At 37.3% G+C, this 19,905-nt stretch overlaps 1 protein-coding gene across 5 annotated transcripts in view; it reads right to left on the bottom strand.

Moving 5' to 3' along the window:
• Positions 1 to 1,354: 1,354 nt before the first annotated feature.
• GPR180 (G protein-coupled receptor 180) overlaps positions 1,355 to 19,905 on the bottom strand; it is a 33,293-nt gene continuing 14,742 nt past the window's right edge. The window contains exons 4-10 of one of the 5 annotated variants that reach the window (XR_014143855.1): positions 14,709 to 14,889; positions 14,518 to 14,567; positions 11,669 to 11,826; positions 8,058 to 8,249; positions 6,085 to 6,162; positions 5,548 to 5,769; positions 4,930 to 5,098 (exon numbers count right to left, since the gene is read on the bottom strand). Coding sequence is in view for 3 of the 5 variants with exons in the window: in XM_006743448.3 (XP_006743511.1) it covers positions 4,940 to 5,098; positions 6,085 to 6,162; positions 8,058 to 8,249; positions 11,669 to 11,826; positions 14,518 to 14,567; positions 14,709 to 14,889 (818 nt within the window). In the remaining 2 variants the exon portion in view is untranslated. Of the gene's footprint in view, positions 5,099 to 5,297; positions 5,770 to 6,084; positions 6,163 to 6,243; positions 8,250 to 11,668; positions 11,827 to 14,517; positions 14,568 to 14,708; positions 14,890 to 19,905 lie in introns of those variants that run through there. The other 4 variants (XM_006743448.3, XM_081815109.1, XR_014143856.1 and 1 more) reach the window with 4 other exon arrangements.

Genomic DNA, 19,905 nt, shown 5'->3' with positions numbered 1-19,905 from the left:
CTCTCATAATTGGTGAGTTTTAGAGATTAAACTTCCTAACAACTACATGACTACGCAAGATTTTTACAAATTCTTGGTTCCATGTAATTGAATAAAGAACAGACAAGGCATTATTTTAAGCCATTACGGGAAGTCCTATGATTTAATTAACACTATATTGCTAAGTACATGTCTGAAACTTTCAAAATTGCTTTCATTCATTAATTCAAGAAATACTTTTGAGCATCTAATGTGCATCAGGGAATGTTCGAGGTGCTAGGGATACACCCAATGAACAATACAGACATGGGCCAAACTTCCTCAGAATTTACACTCTAACTGAGGAGAGAGGCAGCAGGCAGAGATAAAAGTGGTAAGTACTGTAACAAGAAAAGGGGAAATGCGATGGAGCAGTTAGGACAGGGTAGCACCATAGAAAGGATATCTATCAGTCAGCAGCTGATCAGAGAAGAACCACTAGGATATCACACACACATACACCATTTTAATATATAAAATAATATATAAAATAAGGGACTATAGGAGGCTGTTCTTTTGTGTCAGGCAGGTGGGAGGGAAGATGAGTGTGAAGGGGGGGGAAACGAAAACATACTGGGACCTGCCAGGATAAGTAGAACCCATGGGGATTCATGCCAGTCTCTCACTGCCTCCAAGCCTCCAATCTCAATGACGGGGCTGTGCTGCAGAACCTGGCACCCTTTGTCACAGAGTGAAACACGCACCTGGCCAGGGAGAAAATAAAGGAGGTGATCAAGTAGGAGCTGCCGTTCCTGTGTGCCTGGTTGTTGGCCCACAGACCAAAAAGATAAGCCAGCAGATAAGCAATAATGTGGGTGAGCTGCAAAAATGCATGGCCTGCTTGGACCTTTCAATTATAAAAAGAAGCTGGATCTGGCTACTTAACTTCTGCCTTCTATATCTCACACCACCCATCTCTTGTGACCCACACTATCCTAAAATTATGCAGGGAGAATTAAGAGGAACGTATCTCCAGCTTAGCCCCATAGGCACTATATAAAGCCACTACAGATGGTCAAGTCTCTGAAAGATATTGGAGCCGAGAACCTGGAGGGTGAGGAGGATTCAGCCATACAATCACGCCAAGACTTGGAGGAAAGTATTCCAGGCAGAAGAAGTAGCTACTGCAAAGCCCTGAGGCAGTGATATAAATGAGGTATTTTTTAATGATGAGGCTGGAGTATGGTGAGAGGGAGAGTGGTACAAAATGAGATCAGAGATAAGAGGCAGGGACCAGATCACGTGGGGCCTTGTAGACTATGGTAATGAGCATGGATCACTTTTTTTCTAAGTGCAATGGGAAGCAAATGGAGAGTTTTTAACAAGCCAGTAGTAGTTTGATCAGATTTATATTTTTTTAACTTTATTTTAAAATAATTTCAAACTTAAAAAGAGGCATAAGATTAGCACAAAGAATTCCATTATCCAACTGATTTCCCTTCCCTTTGCAGAGAATGGGCTTTGGTGGGCAGTGCCACTCCTTTCTAGGACTCCTCCATCTCCTGGTGTCCTACGTGAACAACACTCCTACAGGGCAATGTGCATGATGCCCTGGGGGTTGTGCAGAAAAGGCTGCCCAAGTGTGGAGGCAGGAATATTCTTTCGAGGACTACTGCAAGGAGTTCAGGCCAGTGTGCTTCCACAGTAGTTTGCAGATTTCACAGGAAAGCTAATCTTGTTATCTGTCTCAATTCTTGACTTCATGTTGGAACAAAAACCAGTATTACCTCTTAGATCTGGTCTCAAATTGATTGGTTACTGCATTACTTCTCAAAAACAAACAGAAAATCTCACAGATTTGACACCATGGAAGCTATTTAAAGAGAATGTTAGGGCGCCTGGGTGGCTCAGTCGTTAAGCGTCTGCCTTGGGCTCAGGTCATGATCCCAGGGTCCTGGGATCGAGTCCCACATCGGGCTCCCTGCTTGGCGGGAAGCCTGCTTCTCCCTCTCCCACTCACCCTGCTTGTGTTCCTGCTCTCGCTATCTCTCTCTGTCAAATAAATAAATAAAAATCTTTAAAAAAAAAAGAGAATGTTACACTTAATAATTACAGATTTCCTAAGAATTTCTAGGGAATAGGCACAGCCTCCTAAGGGAAACAGGCTGAAGGGCCACCGTTCATGTTGAGGTATACATTCCAGTCTCTACATTATAGTTGGCCTCAGACTTACAGATCTTGTCTTTTCAATAGACTTGGCTTACAAGTTGCAACCACAGAAAACCTTCCTAAAACAAGCTCTTCTGCCTAGATTCTCTCTCCCTCTAGCTGAAAGCCAAGGTTCAAATATTGAAATGTGCTGAGGTGCTCACTTACAGAGAGATACACAAGCTCATTTCTGGCTCCGGTACAATTCCGGTTTAACATTAAAATCAACTAAAATTAACTATGGATAGCCATGCCTTTTCACTAAAAGCATACACACCTAATAGGTGCTCATTAAATCATGAGGGTAAAAAGTAGAAAAGTGAAAGAGAAGTCTGGTGCATTTAGAGAAATCATTTCTTCTTATACTCAGTTAAAGGGGATCTCTGCTAGCACAGTAGGGCTCAGTGACGAGAGTAAGTGCCTGATGCACAACAGACATTCAGTTAAGTAGGAGCTAATATTACATGTGTCAATAAAAGTAAGTATCTTCTACACCTTCCTAAGAAAAGAAACAAAATGCTTCTGAAAAAAAGAAAAAAAAGAGCTCTGCACACAACCATTCATCTTCTTTAAGAAAAAAATGTAAAAATAGATTTTAAAAAAGCATGATCTGACAGAAAGAAAAGTAGGGAAGTTTTGATCTTTAATGAGAGTTTGCAGTATATGCTTATCCTTCCAGGCTCTGTGCCGACAGAGCTCCATGCAAACATTCAGCAAGAGAAGAGTGGATGCTGTGCTGTGACTTACGGACTATAAATTTTCAGCTCTGATTACTAAATTTATTAACAATGTCTTATACGTTATTCATTAATTATTAACAACTGTTTTCCTTCATTTAACAATGGCTCTTGAATAACAAAATAATCAACAAATTCAACCATAAATTAAAAAATAATAAAGTAAAAAAAAAAAAGACCTGTTAAAAGAGTTTCATATACGCAAGCGCAGTAACACATTTCATGTATTTGGATTACAGTTTCTATGTTCTTTGTGTAAGGTAACAGAAAAATTGTTCCCTATTTCTACTGGTGCCAAGTTCATAAAATTTATGAAAAGGCTTCCCCTTTTTTATTCTGCTTAATTCACTGTACCTCAGTTGAACACAACAGACAGTACCTGGGGTTATGAGTGAGATGTGGTTAAAAGGAAGGGTCATGATCACACAACAGATCATGTAAACCTAAAATATACCTCAGACTTCTTAGAGGTAACATGTAGCCCTCATTTATTAAATAACTTACAAAGAACCGTTAAACGATGATTTAACGAGCAGGCTGACCTCTGTCACCTCTGTCACTCATGAACATATATATTTTGCCTTTAAAATGAAACAGAATACTGTTCATTTCCAATGAGACTAGGTGTAAGGTAAGAACAAAGATGAAGCCATAGGTACTTTAAAGTTATGCTGTGTTATTTTAACTATTTAATTAAAAACTTAAATTACCAGATCAGCACACCATTTCTTGCTTAAAAATGTAGTACCTTTGGAAGTAGATAAAAAATATAAAAAAAAAAATAAGCCAGATGTAAAAATGAAAAGGCCTGAACAGCATGACACACAGAAACAGAATAATTTCCAATCAGTGACTATTAACGGGAATACTCATTTTATACAGCAGGTATTGACAACCACTTAGCAATTCCTTACACAGGCACTTGATAGAGTATTTTGTCGCTAGCATACTCAATACTGGGGCATCACATACACAAAAAAATATGGCTTTATTACAAAGGATTCAAGATGGCAACTACTTAGAATCCAGTGCCAACACGGATTATAACAAATCCAGTGAGTATTTTGTTTTTCAATTATTCATAGAAAATTTAATCCTGATTAAGTATCCTTGGGCAGGAATTCATGGATAGTTGATGACTGAAACCAACATTTATGTGAAATGCTTCTGTTAATTTAATCTGTGTATACGGCTTAATTATGATTGGGGATTCAATGTAAGAGAAATGAATTATATCAGGATTAAAATTTTAGTACCATATCATATAGTACATTTTTCTTCTTTCTTTTTAAACACGTTACCCTGCTTGTCCCTTCACCTAAGTGCTCAGATTTTAAAACTCTTCATAAGGAACAACCAATGTAATGTATCTAAGCTTTATTTTTCATAAACTATCTGTCAAAAACCCTTTGCTAATCAAGCCAGAACCTGAACTAGAGCCAAAAGCAATCGAAGAAAATGGAGAAGAACCCCACACATAAATAAACAAAAACTTATTCATTTAGCTATAAATATATTTTACATTCACATTCTGAAGTAATTTCATTTTCAATTCCTTTAAACTCCAATATGAAATGCATTTTCCTTAAAGCGTAAGAAGAAGCAGTTTTTAATCAGTGCATTACACTGATTTCATAATTGGAGTTAGATATGCATAAGCAAGTAATCATTTAACTGATTACTTTTTATAGGACTATCAAACCTGAGTTAACTATTGATATAAGATGAGGCATTACAAGTGGTGAATCTCTTACCAAAATATCATATAATTCTTTTTCATCTTAATTTCCACAGAGAAATTGCATAAGTCACCTTATAACAACACACTTCCTTGAAAGTTTATTAAGCATATTTCAAAACATTTCATTTATTACCTTTTTTCAGTTTGATACTGCTTAAATGCAGTTGTATAAATAACATGCTCTGCCTTCTTTGTTCAATTTTTCATACCAAAAGTATGAAAAAAAAAGTCACTGTATTTGGATCCTTATTGCACTCTTAAATCAATTCACTTTTCCTTTAAAGAAAATCAAGTATCAGAAGTGAGGTCGACTTTTGTGCCCAGATGATATGGTCAGTGGTAGTGTTACTGAAGAAAGTGAAGAAACTTCCCAGTATAAACTGTGGGACAGAAAGAGTCTGTAGAGTATAACCATGGAAACAGACTGGCAAAGGATAACACCTATTGTAATAACCTGAAAAGAAAAGAAAGGGAATGCTTTTACTGCATGCAAAAACAGACAAATTATATTCAATTTATCAGGAGCCTATATACTTCCCATTTACATACAAAACACATATGTAGGTATCCTGCTCTATCCTCTATCTTTACCATGGGTACATTTTATTAAAGAAATTTTCAATAGGAAATATGACTGATGTTCAGAACTGTAATTGTTCAAAGGCAAAATTTATTGAACAGTTAAGTTTACAGACTCCAAAATAAGACACATTCAGTTTGCTAAACCATTCTCTCCTCAGGTGCACACGCTACAGAAAGTGGTAAGAAAAATCAGGTTCCTGGCTAATCTGGTAAGAGGAGGAAAGCAGGCCCCACCTGAATCCTGAAAAGTATTCTAAAAGCCCTTTCAAATATTCTCAAGTTGCTTCTTTAGTTTTGCAGACTACCTTCCTATCTATTTACCCTTTGCAGACACCTCAGGTCCAAGAGCCCCCTGCGCGTTCAAGCCCACACGGCGTCGCTTGTAAGAGGTGGCTGGCAGAGCTTGCCGAAATGATGGCGCTGGTGACCTGAGAAGGCGGGGCTCAACACCATCCCATGGGGCCCCTCGAGCGTGGCGCTCCAGTCCGCAGTCTGTAAAGCAGCTAGACTGATTTTTCATAAATCTGTCTTGACTTGTAACCACTGTGTCGTACAAAAATTGAATCAATTGTTCTTAACAAAGATGGATTATGGATTGTCTAATTTATAAAACAGTATTATGAAATAGGCTGAAATAATAAAAATGATTTTCATCCTTTTTTAATTAACTAAAATTAAACATTTTTCTTTTATATTTTGAAGTTCTTATTTATATACTCACCAGTTCAATTATTTTGCTTCAAAGTTTTGTTTTAAAGAATTCAGAAAACCTGATCAGTGGATAAATAGGGCTTTTCTACTTTAATAATTTCTCAATAAAGACAACAAAAAACTACTGTGATCATGTATATTACTTACCTTATCTCTTTGGTAGTCACTAAAAATGACAGAAATACATGCAAGACCTGGATGGCATAAAAACCACAAGATACAGCCCTGAAACAAATGACAAATAAGTCAAATGAGTACAGCTGTATGTTTATTTCCAGAATGTGCCAGATAAAAAACATTACTAACCTATTTAGGAGGTCCTGATTGACCTCAATTGGTCTTTAGAAGTTCTACCTAATAAAATGTAAAAATAAATTTGCTATTGCTATGATAATATTTTGTTTCTAATCAAATGCGGATTTTAAATTTTGCATTTGTAAATCTCTTATATGTACACATTTTAATATACTACAGTGTATATATTACAAATTTAAACATGAAAATACATTAATATAAGCAACATCAAAAATTGAGAAAAGCAAGGTACAAATGTGTAATATTCCTATAAAAAGAAAAAAAAAAGAACGCACAATTATATTTGCATGTAGAGATACACAAAGAAATTCTGTAAGAATACCCGAAACACTGAGTAATAGTGGTGGCCCGTCCGCAGGTTAGTATATGAGAGTGGAACTGGGCAAGTAAGAATGGGAAATTTTTTAGCATTATACTCTTCAAGCATCTCTTTTCCATGTCTCCAAGAATGGCCATGTTTTTCTTTTCCAAAATTAAATTTGAAGTAAAAGAACAAGTTAATAAATAGTAGCTGTTGAGATGCTCAGTACATTGAAGATAAAGGAAAAAACAAGATGTAAAAAAAAAAAATGTGTTTAGCATGCTACTGTTTGTGTAAATATGGAGGGAAATACACAGGAATATTTAAAATTCTCTAGAAAGATAAGTTAGGAATTAAGAGCAGTGATTATATGAGGAGATAATAACTGAGTAGATGGGAGAGAAGTAAAAAATACTTTTGGTTCTTTTTAAATACTTTCAGATGTTTGAACCCATTTAAAAAGTTAAATTAAAACATATAAAAATAATTTTCTTAAGTTCAAGAAAAAAGTTTGGACCAATTTTAAACACAGAACAAAACAGGAAATGTAGTTTGAAAACATCTTAAATATATATTATCTTTCCAAACAAAAAGCACTCCCATCCCTGTGAAAAATTAAAAAGCAAAGTGGCATTTTCTTGCCTGTCTGGTACTCAGAAAGCTGAAGTGGGTTCCTGGGGCTGCAGGAGCAGCTTTAAAATGCTGAACGCTGGGAATAAGGAATCTGGCCCTCCTTCCACAGCCGCCTTGGAATGCGGAGCACTGCGCACCCGGGTTGGGGGGATGCTGACGAACAGCTTATCTGAATGCCGTTCTGAGGTGCCAGGATGAAGGTGTACGGATTCTCTCAATCTGACAGAAAAATAGAACCTTCTAGGGAGGTGGGCTCCTGCAGTGTTACTACCCCGACTTCTCTCATCTTTTCTTTTGTTAAATGGGTAAAGAAAAGAAATCAAATTTGCTTTGAGATCCCACTTGTATAAGAAGGACATAGAACGGAGGAATAAAGTCAATGTGACCTCACACGGAGGTACTGAAATGGCTGAAACACAGTATGTCCTCAGCCTCCTGCTTCATCTGCTTATGCTAAAGACAGCTCCTCATGGTTAGAAAACACTGCATAACTCTGATGGTAACAGTTCATAATTAGTAAGTGTTTTCTGAGAAATGTAAACTGTTTTCTAATTTAATTTTTTAAAAACTCTGATACTACAGGAAAAAAATGTGAAATTCCTATTGATAAAGAAATTATGATCCAGGCAAAACCGACCTACCTAAGATTACATGGAAACTATTATTCCACAGGTTCTGTAAAATGAGGTAATATCATTTACATCTCATAGGTTGTAAAGATTAAATGAGTTAAAGCACATAAAGGGCATATCTTAGTGCTCCAGCACATCATAAAAACTTAACCAACATTAGCACGGGGTTGCTCAACCTCCCCAAAACAGCAGAACAAACGTGATAATCAGAAGAAGCCATTTTCTACCCAAACCCATACTTTGGCAAACGTGATGTAAAACTCCCTTTTTAGCGTGCTTCTCTCCACTGTGATGATCTGGTAGAGTCCACAGCCTAATGACAATGCTAGGCAAATCCTTAAAATGATTAGCAAGATCCCTGCTAAGTTGTGATGTGAATGGTAGTTGTGAGGACTGGTATCTTCAAACTGTTCCCAAAGTAGCAAAATACTCTGCAAAATACAATATTACATTTAGAGAAAAAAAATCCTGTCTACTCATACATACTTTGTCAACTCTTTTCAAACATCCCCTTAAAGAGTATATAAACATTCCTAAGAGGTTCTAAGATTTACCAGACTATAAAGGTTGTTGACGAATAAAGCACAGGCATCAGGGATAGACTTTTCCTCTGCGATACCCTAAGCTAGAGAAAAGGGATTTTTATCAAATAAGACCACACACAAAAGATAAAAAGTGCAATTGCGACCACGATTCAAGTAAGACATCTCTAAGGATGAAAATAAGTTGAAGGGGCGCCTGGGTGGCTCAGTCGTTAAGCGTCTGCCTTCGGCTCAGGTCATGATCCCAGGGTCCTGGGATCGAGCCCCGCATCGGGCTCCCTGCTCGGCGGGAAGCCTGCTTCTCCCTCTCCCACTCCCCCTGCTTGTGTTCCCTCTCTCGCCGTGTCTCTCTCTGTCAAATAAATAAATAAAATCTTTAAAAAAAAAAAAAGAAAATAAGTTGAAAATACTAAGAGAAGAAACCCGAACTTTCTTCTAAATCTCTCTTCCTTCAGCACCATATTAGGAATCAATGTATTCAAGCCCCTTATCTCAGGATAACTCTGAAATATCTCAGTATCTTCTGTAATCCAGAAGGGAACAAGTCAGAATTGTTGATTTCAGATGTCACTCCCCAGGGTAAAGGGAACTGTGTGTGTGTGTGTGTGTATTTCTTTTTGAGTGTGAGAGAGAGAATATGAGTACTTGCGCACGCACAAGCAGTGGGGAGGGGCAGAGGGAGAGGGAGAGAAACCCCAAGCAGGTTCCATACCCAGTGTGGAGCCAGACAGGGAGCTCAAACCCAGGACCCTGAGAGCATGACCTGAGCTGAAATCAAGAGTCGGACCCTTAACTGACTGAACCACCCAGGTGCCCTGAAGAAGAGTATATTTTTAATATTCACTATAAGCAACCAGGTTATTTATGAATAACCAGCAGTTACTCATCCTTTTGTTTGTTGACTTCCTTTCCCCATATTGTTACCATTAAAGTAAAAAGCTCAGCAATTCCTCATTAGCTGTTCTGTTTATTGCTATTCAATGGAAACACATTCCATCTCTACCAAACGTCAATCACAAATTACCATAATGTTTTTGCCATCACACGTCAGTAGCCATGTGTTTCCTTCATCTGCCAACTCAGCCCTCAGAATGGTCTGCAGCGGCTTCCAAAGAATTCAGATCAAAACTCAGTCATTAAATCCAATTCTTAGGCTTTATGGGGTTTGTCAGCAACCTCTTCCTCTTCTCACTCTCAAATCTTCCATCCTGGTCTTACTCCTACTACCATGCTCAACAGCTGAACTCCTCTGTCATCCTGGACAAGTGCGTTTCCTTCTTAGGCTGAATATTTGCTCTCCATTACTGAAGGGCTACTTCTTCACCCCCCCCAAATTATTATACCCTCACAATTCCTTAACCTCTATTTTTAAACTTAACTTTTGCAATAAGGACGTGCTATTGTACAACTACTATCTCCTGAAATCTATGTGAGGTGATGGATATGTTAACTAGCCTGATTTTGGTGAACAATCACTTCACAACGTATACATATACCAAAACATCAAGCTGTATAACTTAATATGTACAATTTCTATTTGTTTTTTTTTTTTAAAGATTTTATTTATTTATTTCAGAGAGAGAGAATGAGAGAGAGCACATGAGAGGGGGGAGGGGCAGAGGGAGAAGCAGACTCCCTGCCGAGCAGGGAGCCCGATGCGGGACTCGATCCCGGGACTCCAGGATCATGACCTGAGCCGAAGGCAGTCGCTTAACCAACTGAGCCACCCAGGCGCCCTCTATTTGTTAATTATACCCCAATAAAGCCAATAAAAACCCTATCACTTCCCATGATTCACATTTTTACAGATTCAAACTCCACATTTTCAGATGTGTATATAACATGTGACCTGTGGAAAATACGCATGTATTTATGTAGTTGCGTGCACCTTGCCTGGGTGGTTGCTGAGGACCAGGGCCGTGTCTCATGTATTCTTCCCAGATGCTTACATAAACTCTAGATTAGTGTCATCATCTCAGTTCTTATTTGTCTATGATAATGGGTTAAAATTACAATGAAATAATGAAAATTCAATTTAAAAAAAGCTATTTATTGAGAAATGAGAATTTAACCCAACATTAACACTACTCTCCATAAGCCCTGGATCAAAAACATCAAGTCGGTAGAATCTTGCCCTTATTTTAATCACTTCTAATTCAGTTGTCATTAGCCCTTTGTTCTAATGCCTTAGAAAGGCATTATTTGCTAACTCAATATCACCACCTGTGATATGGTCTCTTTCTAACTCAATCATGAAATTCAATATACCTATTTCACTTAGCACCTACTACACTAAATACATACAATGAGTATAAAGATGAATAAAGCACAGGACTTATACTTCATTAATGAATTTTTCACTTTATTTAATGCATTAAAACTTAAGATTATAATGTCCTTTGTAGAGCCCACATACATATTTCATTTTCATCTATAGCTAATGATGGTCACAAGCTCAGTATAAATTTTTCTTTATACTTTCCTTAATAATTTTTATAAAATCCATTGCACATAGGCATATGGAGATCCTAGAAGAGAAGAAAACGAATAAAAAAAGGCTAAGAGAACTAAATTTTCTAAAAGATTAAATTTGATTTTGGATTTTTCAAAAACTAGATCCCCTTCTTTCTCATTCTGTATTTTGCTTTTTCATTAACCTCAGATATTCATTTGAATTCTTTCCTGTATAAAGTAACAGAACTGGACCTAAAAAAAAATCCTTGCCCCTGGATGAATCTCAAATTCACTGATTCACTCATTTAAAATGTTGAGTTCTTACTATGTGTTAGAAAATATGAAAGAAAGCTATTAAGTAGGAAATAAGAATCTATCCTAATATTAAGCATTCTGGCATATTTTTAAATAAGCTGATTGTGAAAGCTCAAGTTCAAGTAAATTACAACTAAATTCTGCAATCTACATATACCAGCACTCGGAAGATTACAGGTTATTTGATCTATCACTCTTTATTTTTTTAAGATTTTATTTATTTATTTGACAGAGAGATAGAGAGAGAGCACAAGTAAGTTGAGAGCCAGGCAGAGGGGGAGGAAGAAGCAGACTCTCTGCCGAGCAGGGAGCCCAACGGGGGGCTAGATCACAGGACCCTGGGATCATGACCTGAGCCGAAGGCAGGGAGTCACTTAACCAACTGAGGCACTCAGGCGCCCCAGATCTATCACTCTTTAAATTCATACTTCAAAATGACAAATTCTTCATGAGTCCCAAGTTTCACTTTTGAAATGAGGTTTGTTCAAGTTTGCATTTCTGCGTATTGTAAAGTACAAACACTGAGTATCAATACTCACCTGTGTTATCACAATGAATACAGCAATGCCAGTGGATGCAGGAGTAGAATCCCACTGGAGAGGTCTGCTTTGAGACTTCTTCATTCTGACTATTGTCCAACCCATGCATAGACTCAGAAGCAGGTATAACATTTGAATTTGGGAAGCAATGTCAAAAACTAATGGGAAATGAAAACCAAAGTCAACCAAGTTTTCATATTACAAAGGATTTGGTCCTTTTTGCATTGAGAATATAATTATTCTTTTAAACACAAAAAGATAGGCATTTTCAAAGAGAAGTTGATAAAATTCAGTAATTCAATAATAAGAGATATTCAAGTAGAGCTCTAAAAATTAAAATTTTGCCATTAAGTTTGTAAACATTTCTTAAAATAGAACATTGGCAATACTCTCTCTATATATATACATATATCTTTATTAAGACCAACTTTAAATCTCTTTGTGCTTCCCATTTTTCTTAGCTTTTCTAACTACATAATGCTGTTCTCTATAACAGACTGCTTATTAAAAATAAACACATTTTAAATGTAATTTCTGCAATGTGGAGAATACTAGTGCCTTCATTTCCAGGCTGTTAATTATTTTTTGATGGTTGAACTATATAATGTGAACTTATTTTCTAAAACTATTAATCAGAAATAGCATGACAATAAAACACACGGCTACTGTAACATTCAATGATGTCGGCTTTGGTGCTGGAGTCCCGAAGACAAACAAAACGGTCCGTGTGTTAGTGTGACACGCCACCAGGTGGCCACCACTGACACTGCAGGGGACGCCTGCTGCTTCAAAAACGGAGGCAACAGGACCACCCATCCAGTTCCAGACTCGAAGAAAACAACAGTATATATAAATACTCCAAGTTCCATGCATTTTTATTTTGGAAACTAGTATTTATTGACTTAAAAAAGATGATCACTTTCTCATCATAGGGTATTTTGATGAGGATTTTGGAATAAACGTGATCAAAATTTAACAAAGTGAAACTTTCTTCAAATTGCCAGCCATACCTTTGACGTCTACAACTTTTACTTCTTTTATATAAAGATATTCTTGCAAAAACAGGTAAAACTAGCTGTACTATAATATATTAAAAAGTTACAAGCTGAAAACCTATTAATGATATACTTTTCCAGATATATTTTGACCATTTTCCCTCTACTCTGCCATGCAAATTAAAACTGGATACTCGACATTTGTGCTCACATATTTGTAACAGTAAATTCTGATAATAAACTGTTACTACATTTGAATGGTACAAAATGTCATGGCCTTTCAGATCAAGCACAGTTTTCTTTCATCACAGATTGTAAATGATTGTGATGCCAATTACTTTTATTAAACATCTCACAAATAAATATTCAGTTATTTAAAGAAGTCAGCCAAAGGAATAGTCCTGCATAAGTTGCTAATTAGCAAAAACAAATACCTGGGGGGGGGAACCCCTGATGTTCTGGCTCAATTCTCTGTATACTAAGTAAGACACATATTGACAGAATACTGTAACTGTAAGCATGGGTAGATAAGACACTGCTTATCTGCTGTCACTGAAAAATACCTAACTGTAGACAAAATACACAGGTCACACAAAAATCCCATTCTGTGTGATTTTACTAAAAATCTTGACGTTTTAATCATTTAACTTATCAAACCTGTTATCAGAACACCAAAATTTAGCAGCATTTATTGTAGCTTAATTAAAAAAAAAACAAAAACTTTTGCTTTTTAACCTACAGTGAAGATGCCAGACAACCTAAAACACTATTTTGTATGCAGCAAACACTCACAAAAATTCAAAAGTCCTTGATTTTAGTAGTAGCTTCCACTGATGGGCTTCTGTGCGCTTTGCTTCTCAAAAGGCATAAGCTAAATTATTTCTGAGGTTCTGTTCAGCTTTAAAATTCTATGGTTCTATTAAACATCCTGAGTCACCTAAGAGACAAGAGCAGGAGAAACCAGCGCTCTCAATACTGTTCAAAAAGGAGAAGCAACTCGCGTTCGTGTCCAAGAGGTGACCAGTACACACCCTCTTTAGGAGGAAAACAAAGGTAGTAGGTTTAAAATCTTAAAATAGGCAGCAAGATGAGGATAAATGGGTCCTGAGATCATTACAGAGATTACCATGAGCTACCCTATTAAATAAAGAGAGATGAGACTAAAAGAGAATTATGGAAATATTTTAAAAAGTAAATCCTGGAATGGTCTCATATTCAGAATTTGCTTTTTTAGAGCAAATCTTGACTACTTTTCTGGGACTGAGAATGGCATTATAGATCATGGGAACTTTTAAATATTTTTCCCATCATGCTTAGTTGAAAAATTATTTCATCAGAATTCTTCATATAAATAAAGGAAAGAAGCTATGAGATCAATTCAATTATAGGTATATTCTCTGGCTCTGCAGCAGAAAAAGTAAAAAAAGGGATGAAAATAGGAAAACCACCTTCAGCTTTGGGATCAGAAAACTTGGGTCTGAGTTTGGTCTCTACCGCGTAACAGCTGCTGACATTTGGAAATGCGCTTCCTGTCAATGAGCCCAGATGCTTTATGTGCAAACTAGGGATAAACATCTCCACATCACTGAGTTTTTCCTGAGATAAACTGAGGGAATGCATATAAGTAAGCTCCAAAACAATGAAGAACTACACATTTTACCTATTATCAAGAAGAAACTAAATGGGACAGATGGGAACTAAATCTGTAACCCTCTTTACAGTTGGGCTGAATTCTAACCAACCCTGGATAGAAAAATTGTATCAGGACGAAAATAATTTACAAAAAAAGGAAAACAAGCCAGGAGCAGACAGCAAGGTTAGGTTTCAAAAAACACATCTCAGAAGGATACTCACATTCTGCCAAACTTCCCATAAAAGGTATCCCTATTCCATCTTTGGAGTAACTGAGGAATTGAAGAGAAGAGTATTAGTGTAAATTACAAATGCGCGAAGAGGGTTCATAATCAAAGTGAGCATAATTTTGGCGAACTAATTAGGATTAACTAGATGCAATGGCGAACACAGTTTTAGTGGTTTCGAGTTACCTGGAGAAATGAACATAATTAGCTAACGCCGAGCCGGCCTGTAGCAGCAGTGCGGCTGTCAGAACCTTTAGGATCACGTGCATGGGCCCTCCCTTCTTGATAGCCTGCCACAATGACTGAGCATAAATGCAAGCAAGCACAAAGTACACCAGGACTAGGAGAAAAAAGAACTCATGTAACCCTGTGGAGAGAAGAAAGGAGTCTGCTTCAGTACAAAGCCAGCGACAGCGTGGGGTTGCTTTCAGTCTTCCTTCAATATATTTCTAGAACTTGCTATTTTAATTGGGAGTCATAGCATTCCCTTTTGTACGGAAAAAAGGGAAACTGTTAAAATGTAAACAATTTTTTACTTTGGGATAAAGATTTAAATATAAGAAGGCAGATTAAACTAACGTAGATAAAGTCAATCTATAAAATGGTCTATAATCATGGTCAGGGGATAAGCCAGAAGACTAACCATAAGAGCACAGTTTTGTTAAAAAACAGGAAATTAAAACAAGGATTTTAGCATTCAGTTAGACATACTTTTTGCCTCCAAAGTGGATGACTTTAGTATGAAATTTAGGAACAGATTTCATCAACAATAGTTAAATACACCCTGACAATGGTTCTCAAAGTGCGATCCCTGGGCCAGCAGCATCCAAAGGGAACTTGTTAGAAACAGAAACACACATTCTTGGGCCTTATCCCAGCTCTACTGTATTAGAAATTCTGGGAGAGGGGAGCAGCAAACTGTATTTTAATAAGCCCATCAGGTGATTCTGATGCAAAAGCACAGCTCTGGGATGTACCATTACCTTACATTTCCAGCTAGACAGTTTCAAAATACCCGTTATGACCAGAGTCCCCTTCTGAAGTCAACTGTCTTTAGCTCTTGTCAAAGAGGAAATCCTATGGAGACCATGAGACTCCATTCCACAGTTGACTAAAACTAAGACCTGACCAAATGGCCACCAATCTGAAGACTAGCCACTGACCACCAGAGTAATTTGGGTCTCAAAGATAAGTCAGGCTAATCATATTCTCTCAGGAAATGAAACCACAAAACATGGAAAGAATTAGGCAACAGAAACTGAAACTGAAAGGAGCTGATGTTGGGACAGACCAAAGACATCAGATCAGGCCACAGTGAAATAAATATTTTGAGTAAGCAGAAATTTCGAATAAGCAAAGGGAGTTGGTTGGTAAAGACAAGAACAAAGTAAACGAGCAGACTTTGTATTAAAAACGGTGCCAGTCATTAAGCAGCTTCTAGTTCCTACTAACAGCTTTCTAGTGCAGTGTCCATGCATCCACATGGATGGACACCCCCTTTTTCTGCAGTACCTGGAATCTTTTGACTGTGTCTTCATTTTTCAGAAATTTCAGAAAATTTTTATCATAAACTAGAGGGCTAGCTTTGAGTTGAATAGCTTACTTACACCGACTTGGTGACATCTAAAGCTAGTCCCTAATATTAGGATTTTATATTGTATCTACATAACACCGGAGTACAGTGCCGGTGGCCGTGAAGGGGGCTGCCTCTGCTGAATCTGTGGATGAACAGTCTAAACTGTGATCACTCCCATCCAATTGCGAGTGCTGAATCTGCTCCAGTTTCCCATGTGAGGTAAGCTCCAATCAACAGGCAGAGAAGGGCGTATTAATCTTGAAAAAGCAATCCAGAAGATGCAAACGGTAGGAAAAACAGTCATTAAACACTTCAATCTCAATCATGTTTTTGGAATGGTTAGGAGGAAAAAAAAAAGAGAGAAGTAGTATTTCAGCCACTGGGTGTCTCTCCTGCTCTACACACAAAAATGTCACTAGTTACTTCTCTCATCCAGGTGAAAAAGCATGTTTAGACTTCAGGAAGAGAAGATCAAATAACTGAAAAGGCATAATCTCTTTTTAAACTCCTTACATAGAAAGTATTCCAGCTTTAGAAATAATGGGATGATAAGCCTGGGATTGTTATAGTAATAGAACAAGACAGAAAATACACTAAACATATTATCACTGAGTGTCAGTAAAATTCTTTATGTGGTCCAGTCTTTTGAATCTTAGTTTTTATTTTTCCTTCTTAGTATAAAGAATTAAATATGGCATTCTTTTGTTTTATTTACTTATAATACTTTACAGAGTATCCATTACAAGATAAAGTTTCAGACTCCATCAGGTTACAAATCTATGACGAAAAGAAAATCCTCAGACTATTTACTGAGTAATCAGAATAATGTAAGAGGAAGGTACTTGTGGAAAGAAGACCCATGTCAGTTGCACAAAACAGGACTATTCAGTATGAAATGGACCTTCCAGAAAAGCTAACATTATAAGCAACAAATTTTTTCATTCAGATGATATATTAAATAACTTGAACTAGCTCAGGACATTTGTATCCTATACTTTATTCATTCATTATTCTTACCTTGACCCTGTCCACAAGATAGTCTAAAGATAAAATGCTGATTCTGCACGCAGTTCTCTTAAATAAATCCCCTCTAGAAAAAAGAAGTCTGTTTTTTTCTCTTCAGTGATCAACTTTACTTTATTCTGTCATCATGCTTCACAAGAAAACAATCTATATTTGTTCACTGTGAAATTAAATTCTAATTATAAGACAGGTGGGAACTAAGTATTAACTCTCACCTATATACAAAAGAAGAAAAATACTGTCAAATGAGCATGCAACAGGCGGCAAACATGTATGTTATAAGGAAATGTGTAGATTTTAAGGCAAGCTTAACGTGAAGAAGCACTGGCAAAATTCAGCAGGAAGAAAACTTACAGGACAGCTTCAAAAAACAGTTCCAGCTACATGATGGGAGATGGGAGAAAAGAGGGTAAGAAAAGGGGAGAGTCACTGGAACACTCCTGCCTACCCCAATGCCCATGCCACCCACAAGTGTTTCAAGATATATCCTGATTAGCCTCAACTGACCACAGAAAATTCCAACACCCCTGCCAATAAGAGGTAAGCCTAACCCTGTACTCGGACATACTAATCTACCCTCATCTCTTTCTGACACCTTCACTTATATTTGTCTTATGATGTTGTAGAGCAAGGGCACGTGACCTAGCTCTGGCCAGTGAAATCTGACGAGGGAGCTTCTGAGAAAGGTTTCCTTGCTCTCAAAAAAGAGCTACTGAATATTGTCATTATCTGGGTGTGAAGCCCACAAAGTGAACTGCAGTTACCCTTGAACATGAAGGAGCTAGCCTAACGACAAAGCTGACAGTCAGAAGATAGGAGGGTACAGAGATGCTGAATAAACCACTGTGAAGAAGCCTCAGAAATTCTTGTTACGTAAGAATCTAATTTCCTTATTGTCTATACCGCTTGCATGAGAGTTTTCCATTATTTTAAATCAAAAGCATTCCAACATGTTACCAGAGCTAATATCTGGAATCTTAAAAACAATGAGATAGCAGATGTGACAAAGAATAATATTACAATATTATTCTGATGAAAACCAGCCTACTTTAGATGATAATGCTTTAACTTTCGGGATTCTGAGTACTTCTTTTGGTCTCTAACAAGAGCACAAACATAGTCAATGAAGATTCTAATTTTTTTAAGAAGCAGTTTTACTTTATTCTACCTTAAAACATAATATTCCTATGTAGTATTTTGTCAAGTGGCATCATCCTTGCCTTAGTGTTTTTTTTAAACCTAGACCAATCTGTAAAATATGAGATTAACCAAAGTCTGATAGATACAAAATACATAATTTGTTTGAAAGAAAACAAATTATAAAATCTAACCAGAATAACACGTAACATTAATTGCAGCTATCTGTACCAGGTTATTCTAATTCAAACTCCTTAGACATATAGCTTAATAGTCAATTATCACTAAAAACCATAGCAAATCAATTTTCCCTACTTAGGGCAGAAAATTAGACAAATGAGCAAAAGTTTCTAAAATAAACTAACTGGGGATTCTTTCCTGGAAAGAAATTCCATACCTGAGGCTACAGAATAGGAAGAATCCCTCTCAAGGCTCTACTGTAAAACCAATATAACAAAGCAATGTGGGATATGGACTTTTTTTTTAAGATTTTATTCATTTATTTGAGAGAGAGAGTGGGAGAGAGCACGAGATGGAAGAACAGAGGGAGGAGAAGTAGACTCCCCGCTGAGCAGGGAGCCCAATGTGGGACTTGATCCCAGAACCTGGGATTATGACCTGAGCTGAAGGCAGACGCTCAACCAACTGAGCCACCCAGGCACCTGGGATATGGACTTTCAGATCACTGGTTCCGCACATTAGAATCAACTTGGAGCTGGGCGCCTGGGTGGCTCAGTTGGTTAAGCGACTGCCTTCGGCTCAGGTCATGATCCTGGAGTCCCGGGATCAAGTCCCATATCGGGCTCCTTGCTCTGCAGGGGGTCTGCTTCTCCCTCTGACCCTCCCCCCTCTCATGTGCTCTCTCTCTCTCAAATAAATAAATAAAATCTTTAAAAAAAAAAAAAAGAATCAACTTGGAGCTTCAACAAACCACAGTTGCCTGGCTTTCACTCCAAAACCAAATCCATCTGAATCTCAGGGGGTGGAGATTTGTATTTTTTTTAAAGCTCTCCAGATGCACAGTGATGGGTTGAAGACCACTGATTTAGACTTTGATGTAGAACTAATCATATGTCATGGCAATGTAGAATTAATCATATTTTAAGGGTTTTACGTACCTTAATCAATAAAATGATGTGATCCCTAGGAATTAAGCCAGCCATTTAACAACTGAATACTTCTGAGTACGTCTGGCACTTGTAAATAATCAATCCCCAGATTAGCCTTGCACAGAATCATGCTTAATGAAAATACATACTGTAGTGAGGCTTTATCCCTCATTTAAATATTATTGGTGACATGACCATGTAACTTTCTCCATTCTAGTATAAGACAGATTTTAAACATAAACATAAGCATCAAATCAAAATCAGGCTTGGAGAAGGCAGGTCAGAAAGAGTCCGGACTAAGAGCTGAATTAGAATGGTTCCTGTGAACCCTAAAGAAAAAGCTAGCCATAATTCAGGATGCTGGAAAAAACACTGGAAGACGTGGGCAAGGTTCAGGGTGAGGCTGGGCAAGTATGGCTGACATTCAGTGGCCCAAGGGTGGTACAGGCCACAAATGTGATCACTCTATGGCCTACAGTCTATGTTCAGATGTCTATAATTGGGAATGAGGAAAGTGACCAAAAATGGGAGCCTGGAT

Source organism: Leptonychotes weddellii, chromosome 3, assembly GCF_054177405.1.
Source record: "Leptonychotes weddellii isolate Sample4059 chromosome 3, ASM5417740v2, whole genome shotgun sequence".
NCBI lineage: Eukaryota > Metazoa > Chordata > Mammalia > Carnivora > Phocidae > Leptonychotes > Leptonychotes weddellii.
The sequence above is the reverse complement of the archived record's forward strand: the minus strand, read 5'-3'. Positions and strand labels throughout refer to the sequence as shown.